This window comes from Panthera onca, chromosome C1 (assembly GCF_046562875.1).
Source record: "Panthera onca isolate mPanOnc1 chromosome C1, mPanOnc1 haplotype 2, whole genome shotgun sequence".
Taxonomy (NCBI): Eukaryota; Metazoa; Chordata; class Mammalia; order Carnivora; family Felidae; genus Panthera; species Panthera onca.
The window spans coordinates 105,010,357-105,027,111 of NC_138346.1; the positions used below are offsets into that span (position 1 = coordinate 105,010,357).

General features: G+C 43.0%; 1 protein-coding gene across 2 annotated transcripts; it reads left to right on the forward strand.

Annotated features, from left to right (window-relative positions):
• Window positions 1-5,182: 5,182 nt before the first annotated feature.
• TSN (translin) lies at window positions 5,183-14,476 on the forward strand. Of its 2 annotated transcripts, XM_060625348.3 has the most exons (6): window positions 5,188-5,398; window positions 6,557-6,650; window positions 8,266-8,362; window positions 10,036-10,151; window positions 11,550-11,629; window positions 12,287-14,476. In XM_060625348.3, exons 1-6 carry the CDS (start codon window positions 5,333-5,335, stop codon window positions 12,518-12,520), a joined length of 687 nt encoding a protein of 228 aa, XP_060481331.1. In that variant the 5' UTR covers window positions 5,188-5,332; the 3' UTR covers window positions 12,521-14,476. The 2 variants fall into 2 exon arrangements, with proteins under 2 accessions (XP_060481332.1, XP_060481331.1); XM_060625349.3 differs by lacking the exon at window positions 11,550-11,629 and having other exon boundaries at window positions 5,183-5,398.
• The last annotated feature ends 2,279 nt before the right edge of the window (window positions 14,477-16,755 follow it).

Consider the following 16,755-nt stretch of genomic DNA (forward strand, 5'->3'; position numbering starts at 1 on the left):
GAGGAACGTGAAAGATGCCTGGCAACCAGCAGAAGCTAGGAGAGGTAAAGAAGGACTCTCTCCTAGTCTTCAGAGAGACAATGGCCGTGCCAACATCTCGAATTTGGATTTCTGACCCCAGGTTCTCACTGCAGCCCAGACTTCACCGGCTTTTTTTTTTTTCCCCTTCCAAACCTTTGTCAGTCACTCTCCTTTAACAGTGACTGCTGGTGATGTTTACCCTGGCCCTGTTGGGTAACATCTCATTGGGCTGTGCCTCTGCTGCCCAGGACCCAAGGGTCACTCTGGGACCTGGACAGGTGGTCACAGGAGTTTATGTGGCATCCTGTTCAGAGAGCCTGGGAACCGTTAACCCCTGAGCCCTGTGCTGGGGGAAATCCCCAGCTTTTTCATCCATAAGGAAGAGTTTGGGTGACATGATTGTGAAGGTCGATCTCTTGGGGGAGTCTGTGCCCTCTGGTGCAGTAGGGACACTACTTTTTATTTATTTTTTAATGTTTATTTATTTTTGAGAGAGAGAGAAAGAGGGGGAGAGTGCAGGGGAGGGGCAGAGAGAGAGGGAGACAGAGGATCCGAAGCAGACTCTGCACTGATAGCAGGGGGCTCAAACCCACAAACTACGAGATCACGACCTAAGCCCCAGTTGGACGCTCAACTGACTGAGACACCCAGGAGCCCCTGGGGTATGTCTTTCTTATGCCACTTCCTTACCCAACTCTTATGGCAAGTCAAGATTTCCCTGGTCTTAAATCATGCCATGACCAGATACCAGCGTAGAGCCCATGAGGATTATTCAGGCTGGCCAGTCCTAGGCTAGTTACCTTGCCCTGCCTTGCCTTTCCTGCAGAAACCCCAGTAAAGGCATCTGGTTCAGGTTTTCCCTCAGTCCTGCTTCTGCCTCCAGACCAAACCTGGAGCTTCCCCATGCGGTCCCCTGCAGGGCATGGTATGCCCTGTCCTCTTGGGAAATGTGATACATTCTTCTTTCAATGACACTGACCTCTCCATGTTGTCACTCTGTTATCTATTATAAAATCCCATGGGCACAAATGAGACAGAACCTGAGGCCTGTCTCCTATTCTCCCTCTTTCGCTGATTCCCTAACCCCTTCTTCCTGCTCTCTGATTGCAGGCAATGACACCCAAACTGTCTTCTGTTTCTACTCTTTTGCCCTTCAAAGAGCCTTGCAGAAGTGCATCACCAGTTACATAGTTTTCCATGCTATTAAAAGAGGTATAATTTCACCCTGAAATTAGCCTGGAATGTTTGCGGTGTTAATATTCACGCTGGGAAGAGTGTAGCCAAGTTGGCTTTTTCAGGCTGTGGTGGGCAGGGGAGTGGAAATTAGTTTAATCTCTCTGGATAGTGATTTGGAAAAACATATCAAGAATTTTAAAAATAGGACCTATTAAAAATGACTTGAAATCTTGAGAAGGGCTTACAAAGACGTTTATCACAATGCTATTTATAATGGGAAAAACTGGAACCGAACAAAATAGCCTTTGATAAAAGACTGAATGAGTTAATGAATATGGCATCTTTGTTCCACAAATAAAACCACATTAACACTGTCTCCATTTAAAAGATTATTTCAAAAATTACATAAAAGTGAGAAATATTGGGGCACCTGCGTGGCTCACTCAGCAAAGCATCCAACTTCAGCTCAGGTTATGATCTCACAGTTCGAGACTCTGTGTTGGGCTCTGTGCTGATAGCTCAGAGCCTGGAGCCTGCTTTGGATACTGTGTCTCCCTCTCTCTGCTCTTCCCCATTCATGCTGTCTCTCTCCTTCACCATAAATAAACATTAAGAAAAGTGAGAAATATTAATTTTAAGTGACAAAATTTATTAGAAATGAGTAAGACAAAAGTGAAAACTTTATTTTTTTATTTATTTTTGAGAGAGAGTGTGTGCACAAGTGGGGGAGGGACAAAGAGAGAGGGGGACAGAGGATCCAAAGTGGGCTCCGTGCTGATAGCTTCCGGTACTGATGGCAGTGAGTCCGATGTGGGGCTCAAACTCATGAACTTCGAGATCATGACCTGAGCCAAAGTCAGACGCTCAACTGACTGAGGTCAGTTGGGGGCACCCAGGCGCCCCCCCCCCGCCAAATGAAAACTTTAATAGAAATATGTGTAAAACACATAAATCGGGAATGTCCCAAAGAAATGTCAATATAATAAGAAAAGTTTAAACACACATTACAAATTTAAGGGAGGCTCCCTTACTCCCTGGTCAGATTGTAGCACTTAGAAGATATTTACACATTAAAACAGTGTGATTGTCACAACTACACGGCAGGGCAATTTGGTAAAGCGGATTCACTCACCGCGTGTCTATTGAGTGTTTGACAGACACTGAGAAAAGTTCTGAGGAGGGTCAGGTGATCGGTAATTCAGCCCCTTCAGGAGCACACTCTGCTTTCCCTATGTAGAAATAAGTAAGATCATTTCTATAATGTACATCTATAAAACACTATCCTAAGAGTTATAATCTCATGATGTTTCCATTTGAGCTGTGGGGGGATGGGCGAAAGGGAAACCTCACTAAAATGGGGTTGGGAACTTTGGCTGGGAAAGCTTCCGGGTCCCACCACTGTGGTCAATTGCACTTCCAGCGGAAAGAGACTGACTTCCCCCTCGGATACCACCTTACTCCCCCAGCAGGAAGAAGAAAGGCTTTCCTCCTCCCTGGCCCCAGCAATAGCCCAGCCAACGGAGAAACAGTCACAGGCCAGCCAATGAAAAATCACTACACTTGGAACTCCCAGTTTACTTCCATGAACTTTCTGTTTATAACAGCCTCCCAACTTCCCACTGCCCTCTCTACAAGAGGATTCCTCCCCTTTGTCCCCCCCCCCCCCTTGGCTATAATTTTGCCCCGGTTTGTTTGACCTGAATTGCAATTCTCTGTTATTCCCCAACAAACAACACCTTTTCCTGGTAAAATAACTGTCTGTTTTATTTCTCAGGTTAACATTATATACCTCAAACCATTGAAAACAGGAACTTCAAGTGATATTTGCATAGCTATGCTCATAACAGCATTCTTCACAACAGCCAAAAGGTGGAAACAACCAAAATTTCTATTGAAGGATGAATGGATAAATAACATGTGGTATACACATAAAATAGAATATTATTCAGCCTCAAGAAGGAATGAAATTCTGACATGGTACAACACAGATGAACTCTGAGATCATTATCCTACGTGTAATAAGCCAGTTACAAAAAGACAGATACCACTCTTGTGCACATTTATAGTTCTCCAAACTTTTAGAGATAGGTGTTATTGAATGCTGATCTGACAATTGAGAAAAGACACCCCTAGGGGATGCTTAAATCATTTAGATTTTTAGAAAAAAAGATTTGGCAGACTCTTCTGTCTGCTAGTTTCAAAACTCATGATCTTTATTTTGAGTGGGAATAGAGAGAAATGTTGCAGGATTTGAAAAATGATTTCGGATTTATATGAAGTCAGTCAATACACAAAAAGTGGTGCTAAGAACGTGTTTGGCAAGTACCAAGTCTAAATAAAAATGAGCTTCTGTTCCTATTTTCATTCTTTTTTGTGAATTAGGAGATTCTACTGCTTATGTTACACCACAAAATGGCATCTGATGTCAGAGGAACACAGGCAAAAAATAAGAATAAAATAAAAATAAAATAAAAATATTGGGTTTGAGCAATTTGTCAAAACAGCTTTTCTAGCCTGTCACATTTTAAAGTTGTAGGGGTCAAGTTAGATAAGGCATTTGAAGCCTCTTGCAAATATTATTGTTAAATGGTACATAGACGAAAAATAACATAGAAATTAAGACAAAGCATTTGGATTCCAGCTTCAACATTTACCAGCTGCATACGACCTTACGCAAGTCAATTAATCTGTTACTATAGTTATTTCATTTATAAGGTAACACTAATATCCACTTTACAAAAGTATAATGAAGTTACGTCTTTCTTGTAAGTTTTAGAATAACCTCTCACACAAAGCAAACAACCCCCATCTAGTTGAAATAGGTAATCATTTTAAATCATTTGGAGAGTGCATTCTACTGTGGAATCGTGTACAATTATGTATATAAATATATAATTTCTAGACATGAGAGACCCTACCTATTTCGAGAAAAGCTCCATTTCCCCTTCTATAACAAATGGCTAATTAACCCTTGAACTGGACAAAAGGACTGGTCTAGAAGCCATTGTTTCACAAGCAATTGCTCCTAAAATCAACAGGACCACAGGCTTCCCAAACATAAGACTCTTCCCAATCATAAGAGTAATATATACCAAGAATAGCTTCGTTTGTCAACAGAATAGTTATCAGTGTGTAACCAAAAGCGTATTAGCCCTTAGCCTGTTAGCATAAATTATCTTTTTTTTCTTTTATCAAAGTCATGTGGTTCTTCCCGCCTTCCCACCCGCCCCCCCAACCCTTGCTTTCACCCTGCAGGAGGGACACTTATTTGATTATTGCTGGAGTCTGTGCTCACCGAATTGCAATTCTTAGATCTCAAACACTTGTTTGGCTCTCATAGTGTCTTTTAATGTTCAGGATGACCCAACGCATTCATACACATTTCTATTTGTAGAACAGATGTATGGAATAACTCTGTAACGTCAAGAAGTCCTTAAGGCGCTTGCCTCAAGGGAATCGGGATAAAGAGGTGTTAGTTGAGTAGAAGAGAAATTTCCCACCATACACGCTTTAAAGATCCATATAATTTAAATAGGTTATACAGTCATACAGGGAAGGAATTAAAATTTTTCGCTCGCAATCCATCCCTTACTCCCCCCCCTTTTATTTCCCGTCTATTCTTTGCAAATACGAACGCATGTTTCCACACGGAGATTGCACTCTCTCTACGTTTTTCAGCACCTGTATTTTTACGCAAACTCTCCAGTATTGAAGCATTTCTCCTCCCACCCGCCACAGCATAAAACAACGTTAAGCGTTGCGCTCGTTTGCTCAGCCTCCAAGCCCGCCCCGCCCCTTCAGGCCCACTGGCCCCCGGGCACCCTCCTCCCCGCTTAGCGGAAGGTTTCCGGCGTTGCCTGTTCGAAGTTCCCCAGATGAAAGCCCCGCCCAGCATTTCCCGCCCCGCCCCCTGAGCGCGCGCCTCGGCTCCCGCCGCGACACATCAGGCAGCACGGCGGACAGCCCAGGACCCTGCGCGCCGCGGACCTCGGAGGACCCCAGCGACGTCCGTAGCGTAGGGCCGGGTGGACGCGGCGGCGGCGGCTGGCGTTGCGACTGACTGCGCCGGTGGGCTCTGAAACGCTTTTCGGCGGCCACACTCGCCGCTCTGGTCGATTGTTGTGCAGCCGGCGCCATGTCTGTGAGCGAGATCTTCGTGGAGCTGCAGGGTTTTTTGGCTGCCGAGCAGGACATCCGAGAGGCGAGCCTCCTCTCTTCCCCTCCCCTTTCCCTTTCCTTTCTTGCTTGGCCACCGCGCCCGGCCCTCCTCTGTCGCTCTGTCTCGAGCAGTGGGGAAGCCTCCGGGGATGGGTTGCTTCCCCTCTTGTATCAGCTTAGGGCACGTTCCTCTCCCGCCCCCGATTCTGCTCTCCGGTCCTGATTCTGTGTGTTCGAGTCTCGGCTCTTCGGCATCGCCCACCACGTTTGAGTGTCAGTCTTCCTGCTTTCTGGCGCTTGTTTATGTCGAAGGCTCAGCGCTTGGGACTCAGAGAACACGCGTTTCACTGTTTGTTGTAGCACGTGTGGCCTCTTCTCTTTAAAACTCTCTTATGGCTTCTTATTCCACATAGAATAATAATCCAGATTCTACTGTAGCCCACAGGTGTCTTCTCCCCTCCCTCCATCTCATTTTACGCCATCTTCCGTTGTGTTTTATGTTCAGTTTAGTTATCTTTTTATTTTTCTAGTTCCGCAGAGAGTTTCTTGCCTCAGGATATTTGCATGTACTGTATGCTTTTCCTGGAATTCGCATCTTTCCTCTCCTTTCCTGGTGGTTACTTCGTATTCATATTCTTGATCTCACAATCTGTCATGTTTTTTAGTAGAGAATTCACGTTAAAAAATTTTGTGCGATACGTATTTTTTAAACGTATGTCTACCCTATTATGCTCTAAACGGCAAGAAGGAAGGGACTAATTGGGAACCAGTATTTACACAGTGCTTCCCACATAAATGTGCTGTGAATATTCATAAAGTGGTTGAAAAGCACCCAGTCTTCGTATTGCATTGCATTTTTCTTTTTTACAAATTGCATTCAGATATTTCATTTCTTTTGATATTTATAGTGTTTCAGTGGGATATTTGGGGTGGGTGGTGATTATCCTTTGAAGGCTGCATGAGAAATCTCAGGCCCTGTAGTGACCTCTTGAAGGTCTCGCAGAGGAAGTAAGTGGCAACGTTGGGATTCAAACCTGGATATTTTCTGTACCAGTTCAGTTCTTGTAAAGATTGTTGGAGTTTTAAATGTGTGTGAAGGCGTCATAGGTACTTAACCTGTGCTGTCTGATATATCTGGTTTGAGGTTATGAAAATAGTTACATTGAGTTTATCTGATACTTTGATTTTTAATTCTTTCTAGGAAATCCGAAAAGTTGTACAGAGTTTAGAACAAACAGCTCGAGAGATTTTAACTTTACTGCAAGGGGTCCATCAGGGTGCTGGTTTTCAGGACAGTAAGTTCTTTGTTTTGATTTTGAAGATTTTTTTTTTAAGTTTATTTATTTCTTTTGAGAGAGAGCGAGAGAGAGAGCACGCACAAGAGAGCAGGGGAGGGGCAGAGAGTGAGGGAGAGAGAGAATCCCAAGTAGGCTCTGCACTGCTAGCACAGAGCCCGACGTGGGGCTTGATCCCATGAACACGAGGTCATGACCTGAGCTGAAATCAAGAGTCATACACCTAACTGAGCCACTCTGGTGCCCCATTGATTTTGAATATTTTTTGAGTCCAAATTATGAGTCTTTCACTTAAAAGAGTTAATTTCCATTCAGAAGACATTTCAAGTCTGTTATCATTTTATTAAGAAAAATGTCCCTCATATCCTATGGAGAAGTAGGTGAGTTGAGTGTTTTATAGGTTTACAGAATTCTGGAATTCTGTGTGTTACGGTTGATTTTCCACTTCCACGTAGTAATGTAATAATGTGATTCTGATGTGATAATTGTTGTAGGTTTGTAGTTCTCTTGTGTATCTTTTATATGGCTCTCTTGTTTTTAAACCCAATCTTTCGTGGGACACCTGGGTGGCTCAGTCAGTTAAGTGTCTGACTCTTGATTTCAGCTCAGGTCATGATCTCACAGTCCAAGAGAGTGAGATTGAGCCCCGTGTCCGACTCTGCACTGATGGCATGAAGCCTGCTTGGGATTCTCTCTCTGCCCCTGCTTGCTTGCTCTCTCTCTCAAAATAAACATTAAAAGAGAAATAAACACAGTCTTTCCTTCATTGAATATGGCTTAATATGCATTTGTATGTAAGAAATGTTCAGTGTAAAAGGTTCCTAGTGGGTTTATAGTCAGCACCTTTCATGAAAATCACATATGATAAGTTTAAACATGGGACCTTCAATGTAGGATGTAGCCAGCACAACTAAAAGAGCTGAAATATATTTTCAGGTAGAGAATGATACAATGGCGTAACTTACAGGTGTCACAGGGAGGTCTTTTTTCTCAGTGATATGGAGTCGGTCAGTCTGAGTATAATTGATATAGCTTTTTGACCAAATGTGGGAGGTAGAAGCTGTCCAATTTTAGGCATCCTTTTGGAATAGCAGCTGGTGCATGTCCCCACAATTATTATTATATTTTAAATTTTTTTTGAAGTTAGTTTATTTTGAGAGCTAGAGAGATATGGGATTGGGGGGGCAGAGAGAGAGAGGGAGAGAGAGAACCCCAAGCAGGCTCTGCATTGTCAGTGCACAGTTTGATGCATGGCTCGAACCCACGAACTGCTAGGTCATGAACCGAGCAGAAACCAAGAGTTGGACGCTTAACTAACTGAGCCACCCAGGCACCCCAAGGATGATATTATTTATGACAGCTTACTGACTTGTTTGCTAAATATTATTCCCTTTCAGCAAGTTTTTGTCTATTTTTCAGTGTTGGTTAATTGGAATTTTGAGAGCCAGATTGGAAAGTAGAGATGCATACCCCGCATTTGGTCATGAGATTTTTTTTTTTTTTTTTAAGAGTTGATTTATTTCCAGAGAGACTGTGTAGATTATTAAGCCAGAACTGTATTTGAAATTTGGTAAATCTTACTCATTATTGTGTTTGATTATCTTTTTGTGATCAGTTCCAAAGAGGTGTTTGAAAGCTCGAGAACATTTTGGTACAGTGAAAACACATCTAACATCGTTGAAGACCAAGTTCCCTGCTGAACAGTATTACAGGTTTGTAAGAAAAGTCGTATTATTTTGTAATGTCAAGTAAAAATAAAGGCAGGACAAAAAATTATATGTACCGAATGATTGCTGAGAACTAAGTAAAAACCTCTCTATGTAGAAGAAACAACGAAAAAGAGTCAGACTATTATTAGTGGTGGTATTTTAATGGTGACAGAGATGGGGATTTTTTTCCCCTCCCTTTGAGAATTTTCCTAAGGAAAACATAATTTTTACAATGAAAAAGGAATTAAAAAATATGTGTTGTATTAAGGTCGAATAGAGTATCTTTTTAGTATATTTAAGTTGCTTGTGAAATTGGGTGAACCATGTCTATGCTATTAAGGTTATGGGATTAGATGGCACTATGTAAATGGAGTTGAGTTTTTCCTCAAAGTTTGAATTATACTGCCAAATAACATGTTTAGCTAATATTCTGTAACTTGTTGACCTATAGCACTGTTAATTTTTAAGAGTCTCCATTATTTAGGGAAGAAAATTTGCTGCCAGTCATAATTGAAATTTATAGATTGTAAAAAGCATCCCAGCCTCACAGATGTTAAATTGGAAAGAACTGCATCTGAGTATTGATGAAATATAGTGAATAAGAACCTAAAATCTCTACTTGTGTCTCTTTTCTACCGAAAAAGATGTTCTGTTAAGACACACGTGGGCACAAAACAAGACATGTATGTGGGAAGTGGGTAATACAGCTCCACAGGATAATTTAAGGCAGGGGTTGGCACACTGCCCATGGCCCGCCGCCTCTGGAAGCTGAGAATTGCTTATATTTTAAAGGGTTGTTAAAAAAAGAAAAACACCCAAATAAGAATATGTGACAGAGACTGAATGTGGCTCACAAGGCCTAAAATGTTACTATCTGGCCCTTCGCAGAAAAAGTTTGCTGACCCTGCTGTAAGGTAATAACGGATGTAGAGAGACCTTGAACGATAGGATTGGCAGGATCTTGAGAGATCGTGTAGTTTGGAGGTCACACAGAGGCTGACCTCTGGGTGATTTGGCCCTTAGAGGGTTTTATTTGACCTGTATTGTATTGAAAATTTTTTTTGAATTTGCCATATTTGAAATTCAGGAGGCATAGCATTAATATTTGGGGGTATAAAATTTCCTATTTTTTTTTTTCAGGCTTCTAGCTCAGTTTAACTGCAGGATCCTGAAGGTTTAAGTGTTGGTTTAGTGATTCCAAGTGGTAGTTATTATATGTATAAATCAAGGTTTTTTTAATATTCTACACTCAAAACGTGAGAGTAAGTTAGGTATTGAGGCTGATGTACAGTGCAGTTCTCATCAATCTGCCGTCGCCAGTTTTAATTTTTCTCAGAGCAGTATCATTGTTTTTACTGATTAAACTTCACAAGCACAGTTGTCCTTGTCCATAATCTTCGATTGTAAATATCTTTATATTCGTTGAAGTTGGATCATGCTTCTCGTTTGTCTATTAAACTTCTAATACGTAATTGCTATAAATGTGAACTTGTAAAACTTATATTAAATCCATCTAATATACTTAAATGGCATGTTTTTACATGTTTTTTATGTTGGGGTTTCACATGGATTTGATTTGGAAAAGCATTGTATTTCCAAAATGTTTGACTACGACTGTACTATATCTTTTATAAAGCCCCTAATCCTTCCACCTAAATGAGCTTCTATCCGTGCAGATTTCATGAGCACTGGAGGTTTGTGTTGCAGCGTTTGGTCTTCTTGGCAGCATTTGTTGTGTACTTGGAATCAGAAACACTAGTGACTCGAGAAGCGGTTACAGAAATTCTTGGCAGTAAGTGTCTCCGTTAGCGTCGGTCTGCAGAATCAGGCATGGTCGCTTAATTTTTGGTTGTGGGGGAGGCTGTTGCTTATACTTCCTACTTATTAGAACAAACGAGAACTAAATGGAAAAATAGTGACTTGGAAACACAAAAAGTAAGAACATGTAGTGGCTTGCTTTTTGTACTTGGGTGTTGCTTTTAGTTTTTAAAATTTAGTTTTTAAAAATTCAAGCCTACAGAAAGTTGAAAGAATAGTACAGTGAAGACCACTTAGATTTTCTGCTTGTTAACATTTTGCCATGTCTTTAAAAATTTATTTTATTTTATTATTATTTTTTTTACTGTTTATTTTTGAGAGAGACAGAGTGCAAGCTGGGGAGGGGCAGAGAGAGAGGGAGACACAGAATCTGAAGCTGACAGCTCAGAGCCTGACGGGCTCGAACTCACGAACCGTGAGATCATGACTCAAGCCGAAGTTGGTTGCTTAACCGACTGAGCCACCCAGGAACCCCCAAAATTTTTAATTTTTAATTTTTAATTTTTATTTTAGTGTGCATGAAGGGGGTGGGGAGCAGAGGGAGAGAGAACTCTGAGCCGGCTCCATGCTCAATGTGGGGCTCGATCCCACAACCCTGGGATCATGACCTGAGCTGAAATTAAGAGTCAGATGTTCAACCGAATGAGCCACCCAGGCTCCCCAACATTTTGCCACATTTGTGCGGTCTTCTCACTTTGTGCACGTGCATGTGCATTGATGCATTCGTGTGCCCGTGTGAACCATGTGAATGTCACTTAAAGGTGTCATGGCTTCTCCTTTAAATGCTGCGACATGCTTTGTCCAAAAACATAGGTATTCTCTGATATACGTTCTGATATATCACCAGATAACGTTCTGGGTGATAGTACTTTCTGAGAGAAGAATGAAAGGAAAAATTGAAGTCCTAAGAGCTCAAAAATCCACAATGAGGCCTAGTTGCCAAAAGTATGAGCACATCATAAAGATAGTTTTATTTTTTTATTTTTTATTTAAAAAAAAAAAAATTTTTTTTTTTAACGTTTATTTATTTTTGAGACAGAAAGAGACAGAGCATGAACGGGGGAGGGTCAGAGAGAGGGAGACACAGAATCCGAAACAGGCTCCAGGCTCTGAGCTGTCAGCACAGAGCCCAACGCGGGGCTCGAACTTGCGGACTGCGAGATCATGACCTGAGCCGAAGTCGGCCACTCAACCGACTGAGCCACCCAGGCGCCGCAAAGATAGTTTTTAAAAGATCTTCTTTTTTTTCCTTTGAGAGAAACAATATGTGTGTGCGTGTATATGTATGTGTGTGTATATATAGTATTTTATATTCTTAGGCTCACATTCTGTTCACATCATGACCTTATTTTTACTTTGGTGTATTTTTTAGTTGAGCCAGATCGGGAGAAAGGCTTTCATCTGGATGTGGAAGATTATCTCTCAGGAGTTCTAATTCTTGCCAGTGAATTGGTAAGAAGCTTAGTAATTTGCCATTTGCGTTTTTGATCTTCCCACCTCGCTGTCAGTTTTTAAAATGGGCACAAAAATTCAGGAAGTCTTTTCTAAGCCCTCTATCTGTCACCAGTTTGTCATCATGTGCTGTGTGTGCTGCTTTGCTAGTCATCAGAGTCATCAGCCAGTCATAAAATGAGCGGGCTGTCCATAAACTGACTAATGTGTGAGTTTTTAAAAGATGGTAATGCCTCTCCCTTTCAAAGTGGTGGCAAGACGCATACATCCCTAGTAACTGTGTCAATACATATACTTGCTTCGGGGACTAATTTAACTGTATATAGGTTATTTTTCTTTTATTCTCTTCATCTGTCTCTTGAGACATTGTCCTATGGAGATAATTCTAAAGAAGAAAAAAAGGCTGTCATAAAGGTGTTCCCACTAGTCTTGATTCGCATTGATGGAAACTTGTAGACCACAGAAACCCCCAACAGAAAGGGAACGATCTCTTAAGTCTTGAAGTAACTTCGTAATGTTAAGCGGTGGTCAACATGTAATTCCGAAAGGCAGCGTGGGAAAGTTGTGGGGCCTTGGGGGTCTCTTGGTTGTGATGCGGAGGAAGACGTGCTCACGAGGCCTGTTGTAAGGTGTCTCGGTTTCCCTTCCCTCGTGTAGTCGAGGCTGTCCGTCAACAGCGTGACCGCCGGAGACTACTCCCGGCCGCTCCACATCTCCACCTTCATCAACGAGCTGGATTCGGGCTTCCGCCTTCTCAACCTGAAAAACGACTCCCTGAGGAAGCGCTACGACGGCTTGAAGTATGACGTGAAGAAGGTGGAGGAGGTGGTCTACGATCTCTCCATCCGGGGCTTCAACAAGGAGACGGCAGCGGCGTGTGCCGAGAAGTGAAGCCAGAGGCTCCGCTGGCGCCGGGCCCTGCTGACCTCAGCGGTCGCCGGTGGGGGTGGACCCCGTGCCTCTCGGGTAGTTAGCCTTTTCCCGTTGCTAAACACCGCGCTTTATTTTCTTAACCGGTTGGTTGTGTGGTGGAAATATCCAAATGGAAATGCTTTTTTCTGGGGGTGAAAAAATAGCCTTTTCAAGGACAGACTTTCTTTGTCGTTTCAGTGAATTTGCTCTGTAATTCAGTGTATTTCAGTTCTGTCGGAAAGTGTAAATGTCAGTCTCTTGGTAAAGTCCTTTTCTTGCTCACCCTGATGCTGTTGATGTACTGATTGAGAAGTTTATGGTCTTGTGTTCCTTCCAGAAGTGATCCTTGGTGTTTTCTATATCCAAATTAGCCATCCATACCCAGGTGTGTGTAGCCTGGATACAGGATAAAAATGAGTAATTAAAAAGGATGGTTGCCAAGCAAAGGACAACTTATTTTATATTTTCTTTCCTTATTTTAAGCCTCGTGAGTAAATCATATGTTGACATTTTTTTGCAAGGGAGTTACAGCCCCAGGGTCTCTCTCACTGCCATCAAAATATAAAAGAGAAAATTGCAAAGTCAAGCTCAGATTATCTTGGGACGTTTTTGTATTAAGGGATTGAGTCACATCTTATCATTTGGCTCTCTTTGCCAGGTGGGGAGTAGGGCTTAGTGTCTTACAACACCTCTGTTTTCTGATGTTGCCTTAACATTCTGCTCTTGCAGCAATTTAAAGATCGTTTTCACACACATCTTGAACTAACACTTCATATAATATATTTTTAAGCTATGAAACCTTTTTCCTAGCAGCCAGCTAGACCGTCTGGTCTGAGACTACAAAGCCACCCAGTCAAGTTAATTAGCAATACCCTGACTGGTATGTTCTGAGAGAAAAATGCTGTGCTTTGTCTGGAAAAAAGAGAAAACCTTGGATTTAAAAAGGAAGATCAGCTGATTTGGTAATGTTTTTTAGAGTAAGCAATTTCAGGTTTTGGCAGCTATCCCAATGGTCAGGTTTTAGATTTACAGTTTTGGGCAAGTCCTGTAAACCTTGTTGGCACCCTCCTCCCCCTCCTGGTTTTCAGGTAGTGCTAAGAATACTCGCCATGTAATTTTTGCTGTTGAATTGAAACGGTTTAAAATGGTGACGTCATCCACGGTTTTCTGGAGCTCACTGAAAGGAAGGTGCTAGTGTTTCCAGAATAACAGAAAGCATTTAGAAGTGTCATCCTCTCCTGCCTGCTACCAGTTTAGGCGTTCCGTTTGTGCAGTGGAATATTTGGCATTGCTATCAGAGCCATTCTCAGGCCAAGTTAAGGACTGACCAGATTTTCCATCATGAGGAGGACAAGTAGAAATGAAGCATCAATCGCTATGCATTTTTGGGTTTTAAACAACTTTCTTGACAGCTCTTTCTGCGGAAGAGTGTGTAGAACGAAGAAAGGCGTTTGGGTCTTTGAAGTGCCTAGGGTGGTCATCTAAGATATGCAGTAATAGCACTGCCCGGATTGAGCACAAAAGGCTTCAAATTACATGATCAAATACATGCAGTAAGTTCAGTAGTAGTTTTCTTCTACGCGGAGAATGGACTCTGAATGTGTGTTGAGGCTGAAGAAGACCAGGGGTGACAAGCACATCCTGCTGTGTAACAGTTAAAATTATTGAACGACACCAGCCGCTCAGAGTTAAATTGAAAGTATTTTAATTGACGGTATTGAAAAGCCTCGGCTCTGGTTTTAGTGCACCAGAATTGTTCTTTTCGACTCTAGAAGATTGAGCGGGTTAGAAAAAGTAGAGATGAATTAGTGGATGTTTTCTTTATAAATTTATTTATAAGAAGAGAACCCTTAAATACTTCATAAGATTTGCCCTGTCTTAAACTTGAATAATACTGGTAATGCCTAAGAGAATTTAATAAAGAACGAAAGCTTCTTTGGCAGTGTTTTGGATCCTTTACTTAAGTGGCTGCAGTCGAGGTACAGATGCAGAAAGCCACTGGCAAAGTTCGTGGCGTGCACTCAGAAATCATGGCTTTCTTGTTTCGTGGTCTGGACCGGACTGTACTCTTCAGGCAGAGCATCATTGTCTGCCTGACGCCAAAATAAGGTATTCCCTGAACCTGAAGTCATTTGTTTTCTTAGTAGTCACTGTAATGAACAGTAAACAAGTAAAAAAAAAAAAAAAAAAAAAAAATCACCCCTCTGCTCCAAACAACAATAAGAAACATCTACAGAGGGTTAAATGGATTGACTGGACTGATGGTTTGAGTGAGCCGAGGGTGAGAGAGGGGAGAGGAGGGAATCTGACTTCATGGTCCGGTTTCTAGTCTGGGAGACTAAGTCGATTTAGGTGCTGTTAGCTGAGGTTGGGGTGGGGGTGGGGGGCTGACATGGGAAGACTTCTGAATGTGTTGGGTTCATGATGCTAGTTGAGCCTGAGGGGGAGATGGCCAGCAGGACTTTGGGCGTGAGGAAAGCTCGGAGCCAGCCTGCGATAGTTTGGGGCAGCATTAGTGTGTACGTGGAAGGTAGGTCAGGAGAGTGGGTATGACCCCCTAGGAGAGCGTGTAGAATGAGAAGAGTAAGGGGCTAAGGACAAAACCCTGGTTGATGGGGTTTAGTGAGTTAGGCAGAGGGAGAGACCATGAGGAAACGGAGAAGGGGTTAGAGAGACAAAGAACAGTGAGAGTGGCTTGTCACAGAAGCCAGGGGAATAAAGAGGCTCTAGAAGGGTTTTTTCGGGGGAGGGGGATTTAAGAGATTTAAAATACAGACTTTCAGGGGCACCTTTTTTATTTATTTTTGAGACAGAGAGAGACAGAGCATGAATGAGGGAGGGGCAGAGAGAGAGGGAGACACAGAATCAGAAGCAGGCTCCAGGCTCTGAGCCATCAGCCCAGAGCCCGACGCGGGGCTCGAACCCACAGACTGTGAGATCGTGACCTGAGCCGAAGTCGGACGCTTAACCATCTGAACCACCCAGGCGCCCCAGCGTCTGACTCTTGATTTTGGCTCAGGGCATGATCTCACGGTTTGTGAGTTCAAGCCCCAAGTTGGGCTCTGCCCTGGCAGTAAGAAGCCTGCTTGGGATTCTGTCCCTCCCTCCCTCTGCCCCACCCTCGTGCGAGCGTTCTCCCTCTCTCTCTCTTTCAAAATAAATAAACTTTCTCCACAGCCTGAGAGCCCTGTGACGCTGTTGGGTGAGTCTTGGTTATGCTGTGCTAATAAACCCCAAAACTCAACAGGCATAGTACAGAGTTTATTTCTCACTGACCCTGTGTGTCCGTTGCAGGTTTGCTGGGGCACGTGCTCCACGTTGTCCTCATCTAGCTGACAGGAGCCATCAACTGGCCCATTGCCCGTTGCCGTGGGAGAGGGAGACAGTTGTGGAGGGTCTTCTACAAACACATGTTCCGGTTTCAAAGTGACCTGCCACTTCCTCTCACAGTTCACTGGTTAGGACTGGATATGCCTTCCTGCTAAACAGAGTGCAAGGGGGCCTGGCAGGATGGGAGTCTGCAGATGGAAGGTCAAACCAAATGTTGAAAGTCTTCAGCAATAGGTACTTCCTTCGGTTGGATGAATAGTAGTACTTCTGGTCACACGTGAACTTCACTGGGCTTGGGAGGGGCCGCTCTTACCTGTCAGATGACGAGAAGAGGGTGGGCCCGTCTGTAGTCCCCTCTGCTGTTGAAGGTGGTTTCCTGTTTGAAAGAGATTTCTCTGGTGTGTGTGTTTGTGTCGGTTTGTGTATGGGTGTTTTAGGCCAGCGTTCAGTGAGTTTTTGTATGTTGCACGCACTGGGTTAAACATTTTATCCAGATCATCTGATTTCCTGCCCATATAACCCTGTGAGGTGCCTACCACCATTTCCCCCGTTTTAGACTGGGAGCAGGCTTAGAGAGGGCAGTCCGCTTGCCCTGAGTTCACAGTGATGAAACGGAAAGGCTGTGATTCCGACCCACTTAACTCTGCCCCTGCATCCACATATGCCGCTTCTTCCCTGATGCTTTTGATGGCCTCTGTAGCCTGACCAGGAAAATCCCAAATCCACCAAGAGTTATGAACACCGTGTATGCGTAGCTTTGGGTTGGGTGCAGTCTCTGTTAGAACTTAGTGTAAAAAACGAGTGGGAAGCTAGGTCTGTGCCCTCCAGAAGTTTAGGGTCTAGTTACAGGGGAGAGGGTGGTGAGAAAGATAGAAACAGGTAAG